General features: G+C 41.1%; 1 protein-coding gene across 1 annotated transcript; it reads left to right on the forward strand.

The window, feature by feature from the left end:
• Nucleotides 1-460: 460 nt before the first annotated feature.
• si:ch211-183d21.1 (uncharacterized) lies at nt 461-19231 on the forward strand. Its single transcript, XM_063481391.1, has 12 exons — nt 461-643; nt 1329-2185; nt 2321-2501; nt 3068-3207; nt 9036-9601; nt 9726-9999; nt 10110-10305; nt 11493-11677; nt 12202-12297; nt 12626-12790; nt 14578-14671; nt 16166-19231. The coding sequence occupies exons 2-12, from the start codon at nt 1363-1365 to the stop codon at nt 16227-16229; spliced, it is 2784 nt and encodes a 927-aa protein (XP_063337461.1). The 5' UTR covers nt 461-643; nt 1329-1362; the 3' UTR covers nt 16230-19231.
• Nucleotides 19232-19565: the final 334 nt, after the last annotated feature.

Raw genomic sequence — 19565 nt, forward strand, 5'->3', positions numbered from 1 at the left:
CATGAGGCGTATATAACTAGATATACCTGCTCAGCTTTCTAGTCCACAGAAATGCTTGTGAAGTTGTGCTTTTTAATGAACTTCTCTTTAAAAGACAAACCAGCAGTAAACAGTGTAACCTGGCGCTGGGAGGGACTTGTGCTTTCATTGAAGTGTTACTGAAGCCACTCTCCCCTAGTTCACAGAGCGGGGTCAGGGGCCCCCTTCAGGTCTTTGAAGGCGTCTTTCACGGAAGATTATTAGGCTGCTTAGCGCTGCAGACAGTCAGTCAGACAGACATATTTACAGCATTCACACACAGCTGTGGACTAAACTTTGTTTTCTTGTTTTTTCCTTCCTGCTAGCACTGCGTCTCTCTGTTTCTTTCTTTCTTTCTTTTTTACTGGCGTTTTGTCCTCAGCTGCGACTGGCCTGAGCCTCCCTGGCAGGCATCATCCCCCTCAGTCAGTCTGACCGCCCACAGCACGGTGGTGGTGTCGGAGGTGGGGGGAGAAAGTGCTGCTTTGTGAATGACGGGAGCGGCAGAGCACAGAAAACAAACTTTAGCAATAATATTTCCGACGGGGAAGTGATTTTACATCCACTCGAGAAGTTTGAGCTGCCGAACCAGCGACACCTGGACGAAGAGGACCGAGAAAAATCTGTAAGTCGCGACGCTTTTTAGGACCTTGTGTGGCAATGATAGAAATCAGATTGACAGCCTTTTTTTTCCTTCTTCTTTTCGACGGAAAGATGCATGCATAGCAGCCTAACCGTGACCGGAATAACTGCAGTGAGATGGGAGATAATTTGGTGAAAGAATTTAACTCCACAGGCGTTTTTTCCCTTCCTCTCTCCAACCAAGAAGAGTGACTGCCGTGCAATCTAATGTAGCCTCTTTAACACACATTAAAAAAAAATAATTAAAAGCTAATGTTAAATACTGTGAAGATTAAGCTTTAGATTGACTCAGAAATGGGATAAGTAAATAAGAAAGGCTGGGAATGCTGATGCCTCTCTCGCATAGTTCAAACTATATGTGGCCGTTTAGTTTCTTAATGCCATTTATTCACTTGTGTGGCATTTCATCGTTTCATGCAAAGTTTCCTTCTGCTTGCCTCTGCGTTTCGCAACAATTCATGACTCATTCAGAAGACGTGCATTCCCACTGTCACCATGAACGAAAAAAATACACTCATAGAGGACTCATTCATGATATTATGAGGCTTCTCCTCAAGTGGTGAACAACTGTGAAATGTCACTCAGTCTTATTAATACTCCTTAACTAAGTTTATTTCACTGAGGAATGCAACTGGTGGTCCCCCCCCCTCTTTTTTTTGTCTTTGCAGAAGCTTCCGAGCTGCTTCAGTGAAGCTGTGAACCATGGCGGTCAGTCTAGCCTGCATTGCCTGTCTCTGCCTGGTGGTGATGGTTGGAGGTGACCCCTGCCTCATCATCAGCGAGATCAATGCTGACAACCCAAGACTGGACACCACTGAGTTCGTGGAGTTGTATCACACCAGCGGACAGCGGGCCCCGCTGGACGGGTACACCCTCGTGTTCTATAATGGAAACGGAAATATAGCCTACAAGGTGCTGGACCTCAAGGGCCACAGCACGGATGACAGAGGTTTCTTCTTGGTGGGCTCGGTGGACATGCTCCCCAAACCGGCCATCCTCCTGCCGCCAAACACAGTCCAGAATGGCCCAGACGCCATTGTCCTCTACCGCACATCTGCCGCTCGCTATAATGAGAAGATGAACGTCACGGCTGTTGGGTTAGTGGACGCCGTCGTCTACATGACCCGCCGTACTGGAGGTGCAGAGTTCCTCGCGGAGATGCTCACGCCCGGGGAGCCGGCTTTCGTCGAGGATGAAATGGCGCTCGAGGGGGACGAATCGATCGAAAGGTGCCTGCTGTCTGAAGATCGGTGGGGCTTTCAGGTGTCCTCACCCTCCCCTGGTCAGCGAAACAACTGCACCCCTCCTACTGCTCCGTTGACCATCCCTTTAATTACTGAGCTGAAGCTAGGCGGAGGGCAGGTGGAAGGGCTGGTGGAGCTGACGGAGGCTCCGTCTGCAGGTTCTCTGGTACTGGTAGTGTGGGATGGCAAAACAGACCGGGTCAGTGTCAGCGTGGACGTGGACGTGGACACCTCCAGGAACGGGTTGATCTCTGTAACCATAGAGAAGAGCTACATGAAAGGTCAGTGTGTACTGATCCAGTGGCTTAATTATTGTAGTTTAAGCTTATTGTTTGTGGGTCTAGGTTTCTTCTGCTTTTATAGGTTTGACGTGTGCGTTGGTCATTTTTCATTCGTCTTTTCTTATGGCTTCTCAGGAGATGAGTCTGGGGCAGTGGCCATTTACAATGGAAAAGCTACAGACTTTCCTGTAGGCAGTCCACTGAGCCAGATACAGCCTCTAGATGCATTTGTGTATGCCGGACCCGGAAACAAGCCTAGTGCCAACCTCACAGAGACTCTCATACCAGGCAGGCAGCCGTACCAGCTCAGCAACAGGCAAGACTTGTTGACAGTTTAGTGTTTTTTCTCGATTTTAAGCCAAAAATTAAAACTGTAAAAAAATATATCTATATATATTTGTGTGTGTGTATATTTTAACTGTCAGCAATATTCTGTGGTCATTTTTGAGCCAGTAGTTTTGTTGTGCAACATGAGGCTGAGTCACTCAATGGAGGGGAGAGGGTCAGCTTGTGACCAGTGTTCCTCTTTTCTTCACTGTGTGGTCACAGCAGAGCTGTAGTGAGAAGTAGCCTTTGACTTGTGCTGATATTTGCACTTGAATTTGAACACTGCATTTCATTAACGCGTCCCTGATAAAAATATGACCGTGTTTTAGAGCTGTTTTAGCTCTGTGTGGATGTACTTAAGTGCTCTGAGCGGATGAATGTATGGTTTACGTGGGAATTCTGACCTACAATCAAAGTTATCAAACTTTATGGAATTAATTAGTTCCAAATTCCAAATGACATTTTACTAAAGCCAAAAATGTCTTAGCCTGATGGAAATTTGTTTGCCCATAGTTCACTATGATTGCTCTCCATATGATTTCTTTATTTTGTCAGTTTGAGGGAGGGCGGCTTCTATCTCAGTCGCTGTGGTGTGGCTACCTGGGCCAGAGACCCTGGCATCTTCTGGGAGGCTCCACAAACTCCTGGGCTGCCCAACCAGTGCCCCTGGCCAAAAATCTGCCCTCACAGCAATGGTAAGTGTTTTGAATGCTTTCCAGGCATGCATGCACGTTTTTGGATTAATCTAATGGAAAATCTTAAGTGTTGATTATACTCCATTGCAGACACACATAGCTAGAGTCCTGATGGCGATGTAGCAGTTCCTGTTATACTTCTTCAAAGTCCACTTTAGGTCTGCCACCTGTGGCGTGTGCATATTTGGTGTATTGAAATGCAAACTCTCAGCAGTGTCTCAAAAATAGGCAGACACGCATACGTCCACATGGATGCTTGTGCTTACGGTATGATGGTGAAATTTACATCACTCAGACCTGAGTAAGTTCTCAGATGTAAGAGGGTTTAAAATATAACAGCAGAGGCTTTAATTTACAACTCCATTTCTAACCAGTATTGAAAACAGCTTGTTGCTGGGTCTACAAATTCAAAATAAAACTATGTAAAAGAAGGTGAACAAAATCTAGAAAACACAGCTCCCATGTAAGTTGGACTGAGGCATAGTTGAAAACTGGTTTTGGAAATCACACATACCGCATCCTCTTAGCTAAAGAGAAGGAAGAGGAGTATCCTGGTTGTTGTCAGTACACAGTTCAAAGGCCAACCTGTGTGATGGTATCTGGGTGCATCAGAGCACATGGCACCATTGATGCTGAGTGATACAACAGGGTAAATAATCATTTGATCCCCTGCTGAATTTGCAAGTTTCCTCACTTTCCAAGAAATGACCAGTCTAATTTTTTATGGTTGTTTCATTTTAATGGAGAGAAACCAAATATCAACCAAAAATCCAAAAAAACCCCACATTAGATAAAACTTATAAAAAGATTTGCATGTTGTTGAGTGACATGAGTATTTAATCCCCTAAAACCCAGCCAGAATTCTGGCTCGTACAGATTTATTACAATCAATCAATCAATTACAGATACTCCTGATCTAAGCTCCTTATGTGTATAAAGGACACCTGTCCACAGAATCAATTTCTTCCACCATGGGTAAGAACCAAAGGATGTCAGGGACAGTACTGTCAACTTGCACAAGGGTGGAATGAGCTACAAGACCATCAGGAAGAAGCTTTGTAAGAAGAACTGTTGGTGCGATTATTCAGAAATGGATGAAATATGAAATGTCCATCAGTCACCCTCAGTCTGGAGCTCAATGCAAGATTTTGCCTCATTGGGTGATGATGACTGTTAGAAAGTTGGTGGATCATCCCAAAACGACAAGGGAGGAGCTTAGTTAGAGATCTTGAAGGCAGCTGGGACCACAGCCACCAAGAACACAAATGCAATCCATTACGCTGAAATGAATTGAAATCTTTCAGCACCTGCGAGGTTCCCCTGCTCAAGTAGGCAGATGTACAGGCTGTGTTAAGTTTACCAGTGAACATCTATATGATTCACTGAAGTCTTGGCAGAAAGTGCTGTGGTCAGATGAAGCCAAAATCAAGCATCAACTCCATCCGCCGTGATTGGAGGAAGATAAATGCTGAATATGACCCAAAGAGCACCACAGTCAACGCCCCACAGTTATGCTTGGGGCTGTTTTTCACAATGGACCATGTGCAATAAAATCTTAGACAATAAGCTCCTTCCCTCAACCAGAACGTGGAAGATGGGTCATGGATGGGCCTTCCAGACCCAAAATATACCACCGCAGCACCAAAGGATTGGCTAAAGAAGAAGCACATTAAGGTTAGTGACTTGGCCAGTCTTCAAACCTCAGTCCTTTAGAAAATCTGTGGGGGGAGCTGACACTTTGAGTTTCCGAGTGGCAACCAAAAAACCTAAAGGATTTAGAGTTTCTCTGAAGAGGAGTGACGAACTACAGGAAATGTCTTAGCGCTGTGCTGCCAACAAGGATTTCTCCACCAAGTACTTAGTCATGCTTTGCTTGTGGATCAAGTATTTATTTCACTCAGTGACATGGAAATCAATTTATAACTTTTGTTTTTTTTTCTTTATATTTGGTTGATATTCTGTTTCTGTCCATTATGATTAAACAGGCCATAAAAATTGGAGACAGTTCATTTCTTTGTGAGTGAGCAAACTTACAAATTCATCATAACATGGAATAATTATTTTCCCCATTGTTTATAGCCTGCAGGTTTTAAACTGCCAAACTAAGAAGACTTATTTTCAGGTAAAGGCCTGATGCCACCAAACCACATTTTGCACATATTCCAACAACATGACTCCAGATGCTAAACTGCGCTGGTTGGAGTCCAGATCTTAGTGCGTCGTGAAACAATAACATGACAAAAAAAACAAGGTTGGATTCGTGGTGTATGAAAATTGTCATCCATGAGTCATAAATAGTAGAACAGACATGTGAATGTATTTATGAGAGAAGACTTTTCTGTGTAGTAAATAATGCAGCTGGCTAAAAATGCTTCATCCTGCTGCTCACCCACCAAGTTTTTGTGGTGCCTTGGTGTGTGGTATTGTGAGGATTTGCCAGTCTCTTCACGCGACGAGTCGTCACATGCACCATCCCAACACAACTGGCAGGAAGGATATCGGTTAGCAGCTTTGACTCCAACAGATGGGAGTGCAGCAAGAAGACGTATTGCCATAATAAAAAAGCATCCAATGAGTGTCCGTGGGAAAATCTGTGTGAGCTATTTGCAGGGAAAGACAGTTTTTGATTGTTGAATTCTTTGGCACGTGTAACATAAGGAGCTACATGCATAGGCATGCAATCATGGATGCTTTCAAATTGTTTTTTTTTTTCTTTTCATCTCGTCGCAGGAATTTTCCCAAGGAGACGATGAATTTGGTTATTCAGAATTTGCATGCTGTTATAGTTGTGACCAGACGTTGATGCAAACGTTGAAATATTATGTTGTTTAGATAAAACTGGAAATGAAAGATTTTATGTAGATCATGTGATTAGAGGGAAAGCTCAGGAGAAGCTGGAGGTTTATTATCTTGTCTTATGTCCCAAGACAATAACCTAAAGCTCGAAGTGGGATTGTTGAGCATATGTGGCTCAATCATTTCTGATTATCATGTTTTGTCATGCCAACATGTGCCTTTGATTAACCTTTATGCATGTTTTTGCAGCAGGGTTGATTTAAAAAAAAAAAAAATCTATCTATCGGTCTGTCTGTCATTTATTTAAATGTTTTAATTATTTTTTAATTATTATTTTACTTGTTGTATTTTAATATTTTATTGTTATTTTAATTTAGCTTTATTTGTATTTTCAGTTATTTTTTATTATTAAATATTTTTTGTTAAATAAAGCTTATAAGAAAATGGAAAATTGAATGTCCACTTCACAGGTTATACATAAAACCAAAAAAACTAAATGTCCCACTATTTATAGGAGAGAATCCTTTAAAAAAAAGAAAAAGGTTACTGCTCACAAAGATAACAATGCAAGAGTTTTGTCTGTGCAGCTGTTATGTATTTACTTAATTATGACCATGGTGATTCTTCCTAAGGCAGAGATTTGGGTTGTTTATCCTCTGTGACAGTGTGTGGGAACTGTACAACGCCCGCCACTTTGCACATGCTCTGTGTGGTGGTGGCTGCCTAACAAATGCGCTGTCTAGGCATGCCTTCACAACCGTTAGGATCAGACAAATAAGAAAGAACTTTCAAGGAGTTTGTAATTAGTCAGGTCGCAATAATGATAAAAAATCAAATCCATTTCTTTAAGGCCCCAAAATAATTTCAGTTAATTGCTGCTAAAAAAAAAAAAGACAGAAAAGTTGCTGAAGTCCTCAAATTACCAAGTGAATATGAAAGCAGTCACACTATGTATGGTGGATGATTTTTTCTTTTTTTGGGGGGGGGGGATAAGTGGTCAATTTGTTTACTGTTAAGAGTTAAAGTTAGAACTGTAGCCAGTTTGATTGACAGGCATGCAATCATGGCCATGTGGGCATGTGACCTCACCTCATGAGTCACTGAACTGATCATCTCTATTGTGCTGTTGCTGCCTTTTGTAGCGTTTTTATGTACTTACCTGTCAAATATTATGGTTCGCTGTGTGGTACATCCACATGGAACTTGCTAGCATTAGCTAATAACTTAGCAGTGCATGTCCTCATCCAAATATGGTCAATTCTGGCTTAAAAACAAACAAAACAAAAAACCCTGTCATGGTTGCAACAAAACATTCAGGCTTAAAAATCCAAATTTCAGAAACTAGTAGGTAATGTCATGAAGGCTGGGTCCATGAGCTGTAAATGTGGTGCATGAACATTTTTCCACAATAACATATCACTAAACTGTAAACCACAATAAATCAGAAAGTGACACATCCAAGAAGTTCAATTAGATGTACACACGTAATCAGACTTGGCAGGAAAGTCATGACGGTTAGAATGATCAGCAACCTTGTGCTTTTTCCATTGTTGGCTGTCATTGGTCAGAGTTCAGTGAGGTGTTTGTATTTCTGCATTGTGAACTTCCAACCTTCTCAGTGAGGGATTTTAAGTTGGTTTTAGGATAAATTAGGTGTTTACTTATGATGATTAGTAAGGCAATGAAGATATGAGTTGGTTTTATGGGATATGGCTGTTTATTCTATAATGGTGGAGCTGATGGATGGAGGGTTTTGTACCCTCGAGCAGTGTTCTCATTGAGCACCCAGATGGCCAGTGGGAAGAAGCTTCTCTTGAGTCTATCCATGTGCATCTCCGGGCTAAAGTAGAGCTTTCCTAAAACAGGCAGCTATCCCGGTGTTTGGGGAAATATGGTCCTCATTAATAAATGATACTGTGCCAGTCTTATTAAGCATGTAATGCTATAAAAATTCATGTTTTGGTACTTCATTACAGAAGTCACAGTTTGGGACAAATGCAGATATTTTCAGTTTCAGTGTTCTGTTGCATCCCTAAATGATAACCCACTGCATAAATATTGCATGCGACACACACACACACACACACACACACACACAAAAGATCAGCTAATGTACTTGTTTTTACGTTTACATACAAACGTGTTAAACCCAAATCTTGTCTCTCCTCTGCATCACATCAGAATCATCTTTCGCTGCTCATGTAAAAAATATCAATAGAATCTCTCATTTCAAAACAATCAAATATTTTCAGACTGCATAACCTATTTTATCACGTTGGAAATCATTTGTGTGTATTATTTAACACTGGCTGTCATTTAGGTATTAATAGATTGTAGGTTAGGTCTTATTAGCGACTGCTGCAGTAAGCGGTGTTGAAAATAAAGAGACTATGAATCTTGTGATGTATTATTGTGCGACTGATATATAATAGTCATTAAAAAATAAATGTTTGTGTTTTGAATAGAATTTTTATAATTCAGTATCCTAATATAAGCATGTACAAGATTTTGAAGACTTTATGAGATATGCTCTGAATGTGATGCCAGCAGTTACCTGTCCAGGTCTGCTGTTGAGGGAATTGCTCTTCATTTGTGGATGAGTGAACTCTGAAGCTGATGAACAAATCAATTATTAAATACATAATAAATATGTTAAGGACTTCCTTACATGTGTTTCCATAGTGCTCTGAGGTGCAATCATCTATTTAAGAAGTTTCATATGTTTTATCTGGAATATTTTTAACATTGCTCTGTAGTATTTTCCTTCTGAAGCAGCTATGTGATGTTTCCATTAAGGTTGTTCAGCCCTATGACAAATCAAACAATCTTGAATATGATGACAAACGTGATCAGTGAGATCACTAGTAGTAGAGGTGACATCATCATTACTTTTACCACGGTGTTATGTTTCATGATTGCACTGTATGTGGGAGTTTAAGAGTGGACATCGTCAGCTGTAGGAAAACATCACCTTGTTTTTGAGCTCCAGTGGCCTAATAAAACCCTAATAAATTCCTCCTTTTATGCTCCAGTGGTTCCAGGAGGCACAGACTCGCCGCCTCACCTCCCACCCTGGGGCAACACTGACTTCCTGATCAACGAGCTGAACACTGATACACCCGGTGCAGCTGAGGACGGGGAGTACATCGAGCTGTGGCACCCATCAGGCCGCCGAGTCTCCTTGCAGGACATCTGGATACTGCTCTTCAGTGCGCACAATAACAAACCGTACAGGGAGATCAGCCTGAGCGGACACTTCACCACCTCCAAAGGGTATTTTCTGCTAGGCAGCGACAGGTTGGTGCCAGCCCCATCGCTGCGCCTGCCTCCCAACACCATCCAGAACGGCCCAGATGCTGTGGCGCTCTATCGCAGCCCCTTCGGCCCACCGTCAGCCGCGCAGAGGGGGATTCCTACTAAAGGCCTGCTGGATGCTGTGGTTTATCGACAGAGAGGGTCAGACAGGGAGGCACAGGAGCTGAGTAAAGCTCTGACTCCAGGACAGCTGCCACTGCTGGAGGACCCGGAGGTTCTGCCTGGCGATGAGGCCCTTAGCCGTTGTAGAGGCCTTTACCCCTATGACCTGTCTGCTTTTTCAGTGAGTGTTAACATTTCAGACAATAAAGCACTAAGTCAGGATTGGGTGGTTTATTATCTTTTCTGGTTTGTCACAGACATTTTTGAAGTTAATATAGGTCTGCGTCTTGTGTCATCCCGTGTAGGTGGCTCCACCAACCCCTCTGAGGGAAAACAGCTGCCCTCGCCCTCCTCCTGCCCCTGAGGGTGTGGTTATCAGTGAGGTGGCTAGCAACCACTGGACCAATCACAGCCAGCAGCGGGCCTTTGTGGAGCTTCACGGGCCACCTATGACAGACCTGCAGAGCTTGGTACTCTCTGTGTTTGACCAGGAGCGTAGTGGGACTGTCATTGCCCTTCCCTTGACCGGATCTATTGACCGGGACGGATTTTACATCATTGGAAATGTCACCGGTGCAGGTGAGAGCAATTGAAGATTTTCTTTCTTAAAACCAACCAAATCTATTTGTCTCTCTGACTCACCTCACTTTTTTTTGTCTGTAACCGGTTCACCTTCTCTCTCTGCATAGATCAGACCTTCCCAGAGGGCTCCACGATTCCCGTGCGAGGAGCTGTAGTCCTGTGCTACGACCTATTCAGCATCTGCAGGGCTGGAACCGCTCTGACCAACTCCAGCCTCAGAGATGTGCTTGTGTTCAGTGAGAACCGGCAACTGCTGTCCTCTCTGTCCACCACCAGGGGGAGACAAGTAATGCCAGCTCTCAGGTACACAGACATGACTCAACACATGAATCACATACTTTATAATTAACGATGCCACTTAAACCACAGCTTTGTAGAGATATTTCAAGACTTTGTCATTAATACAAAAGATGTCCTTATTCACAGGAAAAAAGATCCAAAGAACATAAAACAACACTTTTAAACACAGAAAGTGACCATTTATTTAGCCTTTTCATACGTTTTAAGTAGGCATAGCTGCCTCCATTGCTTTAGACAAATATAACTCACTATAGTGAAATATAACCATAGAAACCTGGAGCAAAAATGTTTCCTAGTCACAGCAAATGCCATATTTGATTAATCAAAGTCTGTCAGACTTGCACATGTCTATGATTTGATCAGAAAAACACATTTCAAACATGCATCACTTCAGGTAATTAGAGCTTGGAAGTGAAAGTAGAAAACCATTTTCCACAGGTGGCGGTAAAAGGTTCAATCAGGAACAAACAGCTGGAGGCGTGCGTGTGTTTGTGTGCGTGTGTTTGTGCTGAACTGTGGAGTTCTGCTCATATTCTATCAGCACAACTTTGGAGAACAAGAGGAATGACTGCCAAATGCAAACAGACATTTGTTTATAGGCTACACCATCTGACCGTACAGCAAAATAATAGTTGTTTTTATTAAGAATTTTATTTTGGGGGGCTTCAATTTTTTTTACACTTTCTGGAAAAGATTGGCCTGATGGACAAGTGCAGAGATCAACAGAGGTCAGGGTCCAAGAGGCATAGCAGAGTGTCTCTGAGACAAGAAGATTGATGAAAAGATTGATAAGTGTCTGAAGTGATGCACACTATAGTGCAAGTCTTGAGTCACCCCACATATCTTTATATAATTTTTTTCCAAGCAACCAGATTTTCTTGTTCTTCTTTTAAAGTGCACTTCAGCAGTGGCTCTCCAGGCTTTCCGAATGTTTTCCAAAGTTTTTCTTTGCTTGGCTGCTTTTTCACTCACTTTCAGCCAAGTCAATATAACTGACCATTTTCTAAGAAATAGTTTTTTGTTAAGCTGTTTAACACTGACTGAGTCAGACAAGCATTTAAAAATGTACCTAATGCACCTTTGGCATTTTGAGGAATGCTAAATTACACAAGAAAGAAGGTTTGTTCAAATCACTGTCAGTATGTGTGCCATTCAAAATCAGTGTGCTCAAACATGTGCTGTACATGCAGGTCAGTGGAAGATGGTCCCGTCACACTTAGCCGGTGTTCATGCTGTGAGGTGAGGAGCCCCTCATCCTGGACCACCTCGTCTCCCACACCTCACAGCACCAACCTCTGTCCTAGCTCCACCTTCTCAAGTCAGATTGATCTTTGCCTCGGACCGCTGTCCACTGACTGGCAGGAGCAGGGGGGAGGTAAGGCATCTTAAAATGAACGTTTATAAAAGTAAAAAAAAAATGTTATGGATTATGGAAATTTACATGGAAGTGGCCTATACCTGCATTCTTTCTGACTGCCAGCAGAGGGCAACTCCTATGTTTGCAAAAAGAAGTCCAAATTTATGAAGAAATGCAAAAACAGCCTGATTTCTCATTTTTGACATAATCAGACATTATTTTCATAGTAAATCTGATGTTAGTTTGTGCTCATTTTTAGCGTCATTGAACACAATTTAATGCCCATTTCGTTTTGTTTGTCAGATTCATCCCTTGCTTGTGGCGTCCGGCTTAAAAATAAATAAATTAATTAATAAAATCAAGATGACAATAACCTAAATGGTAGTCTGTAAACTAATGGATGATGACATGGTGGCTCGTGTGGTATTTTATGTATAATTTTACAGTTTCAGAGATGCATTGCTTTTGTTTGTTGTGGGGTTTTTTGGTCTCATTATAACGCAGTAACTAAGAGCTCACACTCTCTTCTCTGTTTTTCACAGACTGCAGTGGTCTAATCCAGGGGAAGGGGGTCTCTGAGGTGGCAGACTACTTAGAGCAGCGATGTCATTGTGGCATTTCTGCTCTGTATCTCCAAGGTGAGCCACTTTTCCACAAAACCAACCACCTAGGCTCCTATTCAATGAAAGACTGTAGTAGCTCATCCCTGTTCTTTGAAACAGCTCTAGAAACTTATAGTTGGAGAATGAAATCATTAGGAGATAGGCGGGCTCAGGTGTGGCTTGTTTCCTTTCATCATCATGCCCTATGTCCCTCATAAACACTGAAAAACTGCCACAAATGCTGCTGCTCAATAGTAAGCTCCAACCTCCCAGGTTTACAGAGTCTATATGTATACAAAAAAATGCACATCCTGAGCAATTTTTTGTAGAAGGTGAAAAATGTGTCTATCTGTTCTTGTTCAAGGGGCAAACTTTTCTTGTGTGTCTGGCTGGCTGCGAGTTTCGGGGAGCATTCAGGCTCTGTCGGCCCATCAGAGGGCCCTGATCATCCAGACATCGCACATGAACCTGTCGTCCACCCAGGGAGACGTCTGCTCCTCCCCCACTACCGGTCGTTACACAAGCACATGTAAGAATGACCTTGCAGCAGTTCAGCATCATTGTTTCAAAAAGATTAGCTACAGCAATCAGTCAGGACCCTGTAGTCTGCAGTGTAGTGCTCAATTTAGCAGGAAACCTGCATCATAACCTACCTCGTTACCTGACGTGCACCTCCCGAGAAATGTAACTGGCTGGCTGGCACATACCACACAGTAATTAGCATGTAATGCAGCACACATAAGCATAAACGTCATCGACTACTTAGGTAGGCTATGTAAGAAATACAAAGACTTAATCAGGCATAAGTCTAAACTTCTAAATTTGGTTCTTCAGGTCCCAAATTCCACTGCATGAAATCAAAGAAATTTCTTGTGTCTCCACTTGTTTTAAAAGGTAATCGTGGCATGACCTGTCAGATTTTGGCACACAGGAATTTGTTGTACATACCCTGACCTCTGGTTCAAAAGGCTCATGTAAGACAGAATTTGCCTCTTTGAAAACAAAAATTAACAAGTGTAAATCTGTCAAATGTAAAATAGTGGAAAATGTAAAATTTGGAGAGCAACCAGCCTGCCACGAAGTCTGAAAGTACTTAAAGTAATCATTATGATCCTAAGTGTTAACTGCCATCCTGATACTACGTTTAATTACATACAGTTCATTTTTAAAGTACTGTGCTGCCACACTTTACATCTTGGCTTTTATTGTGAAACAGTCGCAAGAAATGTGACAGCTGGTGATTGCTCATCAGAAAGTTATCAAAAAAAAAAAAGTGGAAATGGTAATTTTTAGATTAGAAATGCTTCAGCAGGCTTATTACCTTTAACTTTACTATGTCTTGCTCTCTGGGGGAAATTATTAGATCATATAATTAGATCATTGTGTTTCATGCATGATTTATAAAGGTGAAATACTGATGGACCTCCCTAATTAGAATGAAATCTGACCTGCTCTTACCTGTAGTAACAAAAAGGAAATGAGAAAATAACTTGTTATTATGTTATATTTATATTAATAATAATTTCTTCTGTTAGTTTAAATGTTGGAACATTATGCATATTTTTATAGTAGGTACACACTTTTTACAGTGGTTTAAACAAGAGTATTTTAAAAAGTTCAACATAAGAAGTGAAAGACCCTGATTTAGATTCAACACAGCAACATTTAAGCCCAAAAATGTAATTATCAGTCAAGTAAAGGGTCTTGTGCCTGTGAATTTTGGCAGCGTAAGGAACGATTTATAAAGAACTGATCCCACATACAAATACAAATACATGACTAATAGTACAAAGTGAAAATAGACTGAGGAGAAAATAATATGCTGTTAATTAAAAACTCTCCATAAGACAGTTGGAGTTTCTGTTACGCTGCCATGTGAAGTGTAACATCCACCTTCCCAAAGTTCCAAACAGCCACAGGAACAACTTGTTAGAAATGTTAAAATATGTTGTGTGCTTTGGAGATTTATAGGAGCTGGAATGAGAATCGGGGCTAGCAGTGGGCAAAACAAATAAATCTGTAAAGCATTATAAGCTAACCAAAGAGCACCAAACAAATCGAACAAATTGCCTCCTTATCTAACATAAGCATGAGAAAACCTTGTCATAGCAAATAGGAGCTCACCCCCTCAAACACCTTCCGACTGGCAAGAGCTGCAGGTGAACACAGGTGTGGCTGGTTGGAACGTGGGAAAGGCGAATGAACCACCTGTCTGGAGCGATGGCTGCGTTGGCTTTTTGCTGCGTGTAGGAGGTTGAATGTTGCAACACCAATCTCGACCAGGACAGTGTAACTTATCTTTGCTCTTCTTTTTAGCATCTGCCCTGGGGTTGCAGATAGGGCTGATAGTAGCTGTGATCCTGGTGCTGGGACTAGGAGCTGCTCTGGTCACATATTTCTACAGGAGGAGGTGAGATCTCCTGCATCAGCCCCCCCTTTCATACTACATATGAATGTAGATTATAGACATTTTTAAATATCTTATCACAATATGGCTAAAGCCTTTTATGGATGTATTATTTGCTATATAAATCTTTTCAGAAATTTGTGTAATCGTTTGATTTGTAGTGATTCCTGTGATTTAAAATATGTGTGACAGAGTTCATAGCACCACAATGGGCACTGCTCATTTAGCCAAGACCACTTGTCCAAGTTATAATCCAGCCTTGAGCTCTGACTTTTGGGTGTACACTTCCAGCTGTGAAAGATTGAGTAAATAACAGTTGTAGTCAGACGTTTACATGTACTGACTGGTTTTGGAACACATAAAGCAGGCTAACATGAAGCTGCTGGATCAGCCTTCACAAAGTCCTGACCTCAAACCTGTTGAAAATCTGTGGACTACTCTTACAAGCCGGGTCTGTGCCAGGAAACCAACCAACCAATTTAAATGAACTTTGACCACACTTCTTTGCACAATTGGTAAATATCCAGACAGAATTGTAAGAGAGGCATCTGGCCGAAGTGCTAAGAGACATTTAACAAAATATTAGTTGGTTTCTGTGTTTATCTCTGAGCGTGTATATATTAGAGGTGGATTAGAGAAAATCCAAAATAAATTCAAACTTGTGCTTCCACTTCTTGTTTTTTAAAGTAATTAAACACAACCATTGCACCATGGAGAAAGAGCAATTTAAAGAAATCATTAAAGCCCCAAATTACCATGAAGTTCCTGCTCATCTGAGTGTCTGTAAACGTCTTCAGTAACTATTTATAAAAATTGACCAGCACTACTTGTGAAGTTCCATGACTGTTGTAGCACTCCTGCTGCATTTAGATTACATTGAACTCTTTTTAGCCACTTGCATGCATGTGTTTCAATTTAGCTGCAGACCTCAAACATGCACAGAGTTTGCACAACGTTGCCTGACGAGCTGACCTGAGTTTCATTTTGAGGATTACGGTTAGTAACGAGAGCTGCAAGCCAGACACCAGATAGCAGTGTCTAAGCCAGGAGCATAGGCCAGAACTGGGTTCCTGCATGTAGTGCACATGGAGGAAGACTAACTGATTATCAAGGATGAAAAACTACCACAGGGAGGAAGTAAAACTCACAGGACTATATAAAGACCAGTGATTAAAAAAAAAAAAAAATCAGGAAATGACTTCACAGAAATCCATCTGTCTGCGACTTTCTCCTCTAAATGAAATTCATGAGCTAAGGGGTCACCGTTGGGACTAGCAGGAGTGCTGGAGTCCTAGAACTTTCTGATCACACATTGTTATGTGTTATTAGAGGTATATTAAGTGTATCAAAGAGTGAAACAACACAAGAGCAGATTTAAGGTTCAAACATCCACATTTTCAGGTTTATGGATTGCAGGTTTTGTTTTGAGACACTTTTTCTCAGCTGTTTAAAAAATAAATGTTTTACATTTTGTAACGCTGCTGTGTGCTTTCTCAGGCGTCCTCTGGACTATTACACCATGGAGCTGAGTGAGCACGGGGAGGGACTGTCTGATCTATAATCCAGGCTTTGGGCCAGCAGCTTTTTGCATGTGGTAGTGGCCACGTGCAGGGGAGGACTTCAGCAGAGAGAGAGCTACTGTTGTGGGTAATCAAAGGGTTAATTTGACCTGTGGGTAACTAAATGTGCGGCTGTTGTGAAACAAACGCCACCAAGTGTCCTTCTGTCAAAATGACTTGTAATTGTTAACTATGTGGTTGCATCCAGCGTGTGCGTGACGTGACATTTTATAGCTTAAGTGACATGAAATTAGGCAACCAGTGTGCTGCGTCTTAAAAGTCATAACCTTCTTCTTCTTCTTCTTCTTTTTTTTCCCTAAGAATCGACGTGCAACCTTTGCCTGTGAACAGTGCTGGTTACTACTTTTAAAAGAAAGGAAGATATAAGAAAGGGATTTATTTTTAAGTACTTGAGTCCTAAATAGTTTTTCTTTTATTGAGTCGTTACTCGTTGCTATGAATGAAGCTTTTAAATTAAGACATTTAAAACAACAATGCTTCTGATTTCTGCAGGAATGCCAGCTGGCACTAAAGTGTTTTTAACACCAGGCTGTATAACAAGATTACATTCTGTTCACGTCTTATGTTTTTGACTTCCTGCCTTGTTTTTCTGCTCTATATTTTGATAGATGACTTTGAACTGTAGTCAAAGGGCCTGATTGCCCTTTAAATGTGAATGTCTCTAACCTGTAATGAGTGTCTGTAACCACTTTTGTACTCTTGGTCAAAGAAAACTGTTTACAGTGTCTCGTTTTTGAAAATTAGAAGAAGGGATTGTGCGAGACGTATGAAGTAATTCCTTAAATAGGGAGAATTTGTTTATAAGAGATGAAATAATGCTTATTCTGTGTTTCGCTTGTGTTCTTAGCGGCTCGGAAACCTCTCTTGTGCCTTTGCCCGGTGTTTCGTTTGATCAGTTGTTTCTCCACTTAATAGAGGGGACAGCACAAATTAGCCATAAGTGTCAGTACTACAGATATGACGTTGGTATTCTCAGGGGGGGAAGACATTCTTAGCAGTCTGAAATGATAAGTTATTGCAGGGATGCAGAGAGAATTTTATCGGTTGAGTTAGTTTGAGTTCACTTTTAATAGATTATAAATATCAGACCTAAAATAGTCAAAATTGCCAAGATAATGTGCCATGAATGAGCATGTGTATGCTTTTTTTGATTGTGTTGATGTGCTGTTTGCCTCTTTGTGTTGCTTTTCTCATCAATGAAATGACCCCCCCACCTCCCTGTACCTTTCTCCTCAACTCTAATCTCACAGTAATATTTCTTAATACAACCATGTAAAGCTACATCAGTCCTGTCAAATAGGATTTCAGTCAGGACCACTTATTTTTTATGTAGTTCTAGATAAGCTTGTAAATAAGTGGAAAGCCAGAGCTGGAGAGAGCAGCAGAGATCTGCGTCAGAAACAGCATGAAGAAGGAGGAGCTGTGGGTGGAGGTTTGCACATGCAACGGCAAGTGTATGCAGGCTAAAGCAGCTTAAGTAGCGTGGCCTAAGTAAGACTGGATGCACAGAACGGTATCAGCTATGCTATCAGGTGACGTGGGCTCGCGCCGAAATCAGATGTGAGGCCGAGCTAGACTTCGTGGGCTACTGTGCTTGATTTATTTTAGAGATGCGCTGCTGCTTTCATGCGACTTCTTTTCTTTTACGTCAATTTAGCCAAGTCAAGGCAATTTAAGTTTTTTTTGTTTTTGTTTTTTTTAAGCGTTCGCAGTGATTTAGTGGTGTGGCTTTCCACCTTGTAATGCCCGTTAAATGTCTTTTCTGGTATATTTTAGGTTTTTGTGAAACGCAGTGCATGTTGATAGGTTAGAAAATGAAAAGACAGGATGAAGAAGTTGCTCTTCAAGATTACAGATTATACACGGACATGCAAATGAGCTCGCCGCCGAGTGCAACTTTGATGTCTCTAACCTAAAATAAACAATTGTGAGAAAATGGCTCATGTAACACTACTGCGTGTCGGCTTCTTGCTTTATAAACCTGAGCTGACTCATTCACAGATTTGGGTTTTGCAGTATTCAAAGTCTAACAAAACTAGGAGTGAAAACAGAAGCGTGCGAATGTGACTGAGGACTAAAATGGTGTGTACATGCAGCAAATACTCTCAGAACTTTACACAACAAACAACATGTCACAAAAAAACACTGGAAAAGTTAAAAAAAAATAAATAAAAAACTTTTTATCATCTGCATGCACAAGTCATGAATTACAATATGTTTTAGGGCTGTTCGATATAACGATATATATCGGATGACGATATAAAAACATCTATCGTTTCATTTTACGCTATCGTTTGTTTCGTGGTGTCGCAAAATAAACTGTTTATGGCAATATTTTTTCATTGTTTTGATGGTCAGTGTAGTGGCTATATTAATTTCTTAAAGTTCTCTCTTTCTCTTATATTTTATATAACCACACTACGGATGGACAAGCGCCTGTTTTTATGCGTTGTGGTTAGCAACAACGACGGTAACAGCATCGCGTGTCCCCTTGTTTATGTTCCACATAAACCTTTCACAATAAAGCTCAAGATCCTGTTGAGACTTTTCAAAATAAACTGAATGACGTGAAAGAGCAGATTATTTACGGATGAGAAGTGAAAAAGAGCCGCCAGGTGCTAAAAAATAAACCTTAGACTAAAACGTTAGAACAGGCTTTTCCCCGCAGCACACCGTGTAATAAATACTCACAAAGAAAACGGTGGCCGTTATGTCTAAAAATGTATCGTTTCATGCATCGGTTAAAACACTCGACTCCAGCTACATGACGCGCAGCTGGAAACACTTCCCGCAAGACTAGCTTCCCGAGATTCACAGAATTTACAGAAAATGTTACATTTTTGTGATTTATATCGTTATCGGGACGATAGAATTCTTATATCGGGATATGAGATTTTGGTCATATCGAACAGCCCTAATATGTTTCTCTTTTTTTTTCTTCTTTTTTTATGATTTATTTTTCATGTTTTTCCTCAAACGTTTTGCACATTTATTTGAAAAAAGAAGTCAATAAATTTGAAATATGTGCAGTTATGTTTCAGCAGTCTTTTTTTAGTACAATGTGACAACCTGAAATAACATGAATTAATATAATTTTGATTGCAGATGTTCCTACACTTATGTATGAACACAGCAGGCGCTGTTAATTACTCATATTTGCAGCATGTTTACTGTTTATCACCTTGCTCTGTTACTGCCTGACATGTTAGCGACCTGAAGCTCTTTATGCTTCCTCCTATTGACCCTTGATGTGTCGTGTCAGCCCTCTGCCTGTGGTTTGACAGCATCTGCACAGCGATGAAGAGACGGGGCCTGCA

This window comes from Pelmatolapia mariae, linkage group LG8 (assembly GCF_036321145.2).
Source record: "Pelmatolapia mariae isolate MD_Pm_ZW linkage group LG8, Pm_UMD_F_2, whole genome shotgun sequence".
Classification (NCBI taxonomy): Eukaryota; Metazoa; Chordata; class Actinopteri; order Cichliformes; family Cichlidae; genus Pelmatolapia; species Pelmatolapia mariae.

Excerpts from the sequence above, each read along its gene's own strand:
- si:ch211-183d21.1 (XM_063481391.1), top strand. The coding sequence starts at position 1,363 with ATGGCGGTCAGTCTAGCCTGCATTGCCTGTCTCTGCCTGGTGGTGATG. Across the intron at positions 12,298-12,625 it reads TTCTGCTCTGTATCTCCAAG|GGGCAAACTTTTCTTGTGTG; the intron begins GTGAGCCACTTT and ends TTCTTGTTCAAG. Across the intron at positions 14,672-16,165 it reads ACATATTTCTACAGGAGGAG|GCGTCCTCTGGACTATTACA; the intron begins GTGAGATCTCCT and ends GTGCTTTCTCAG.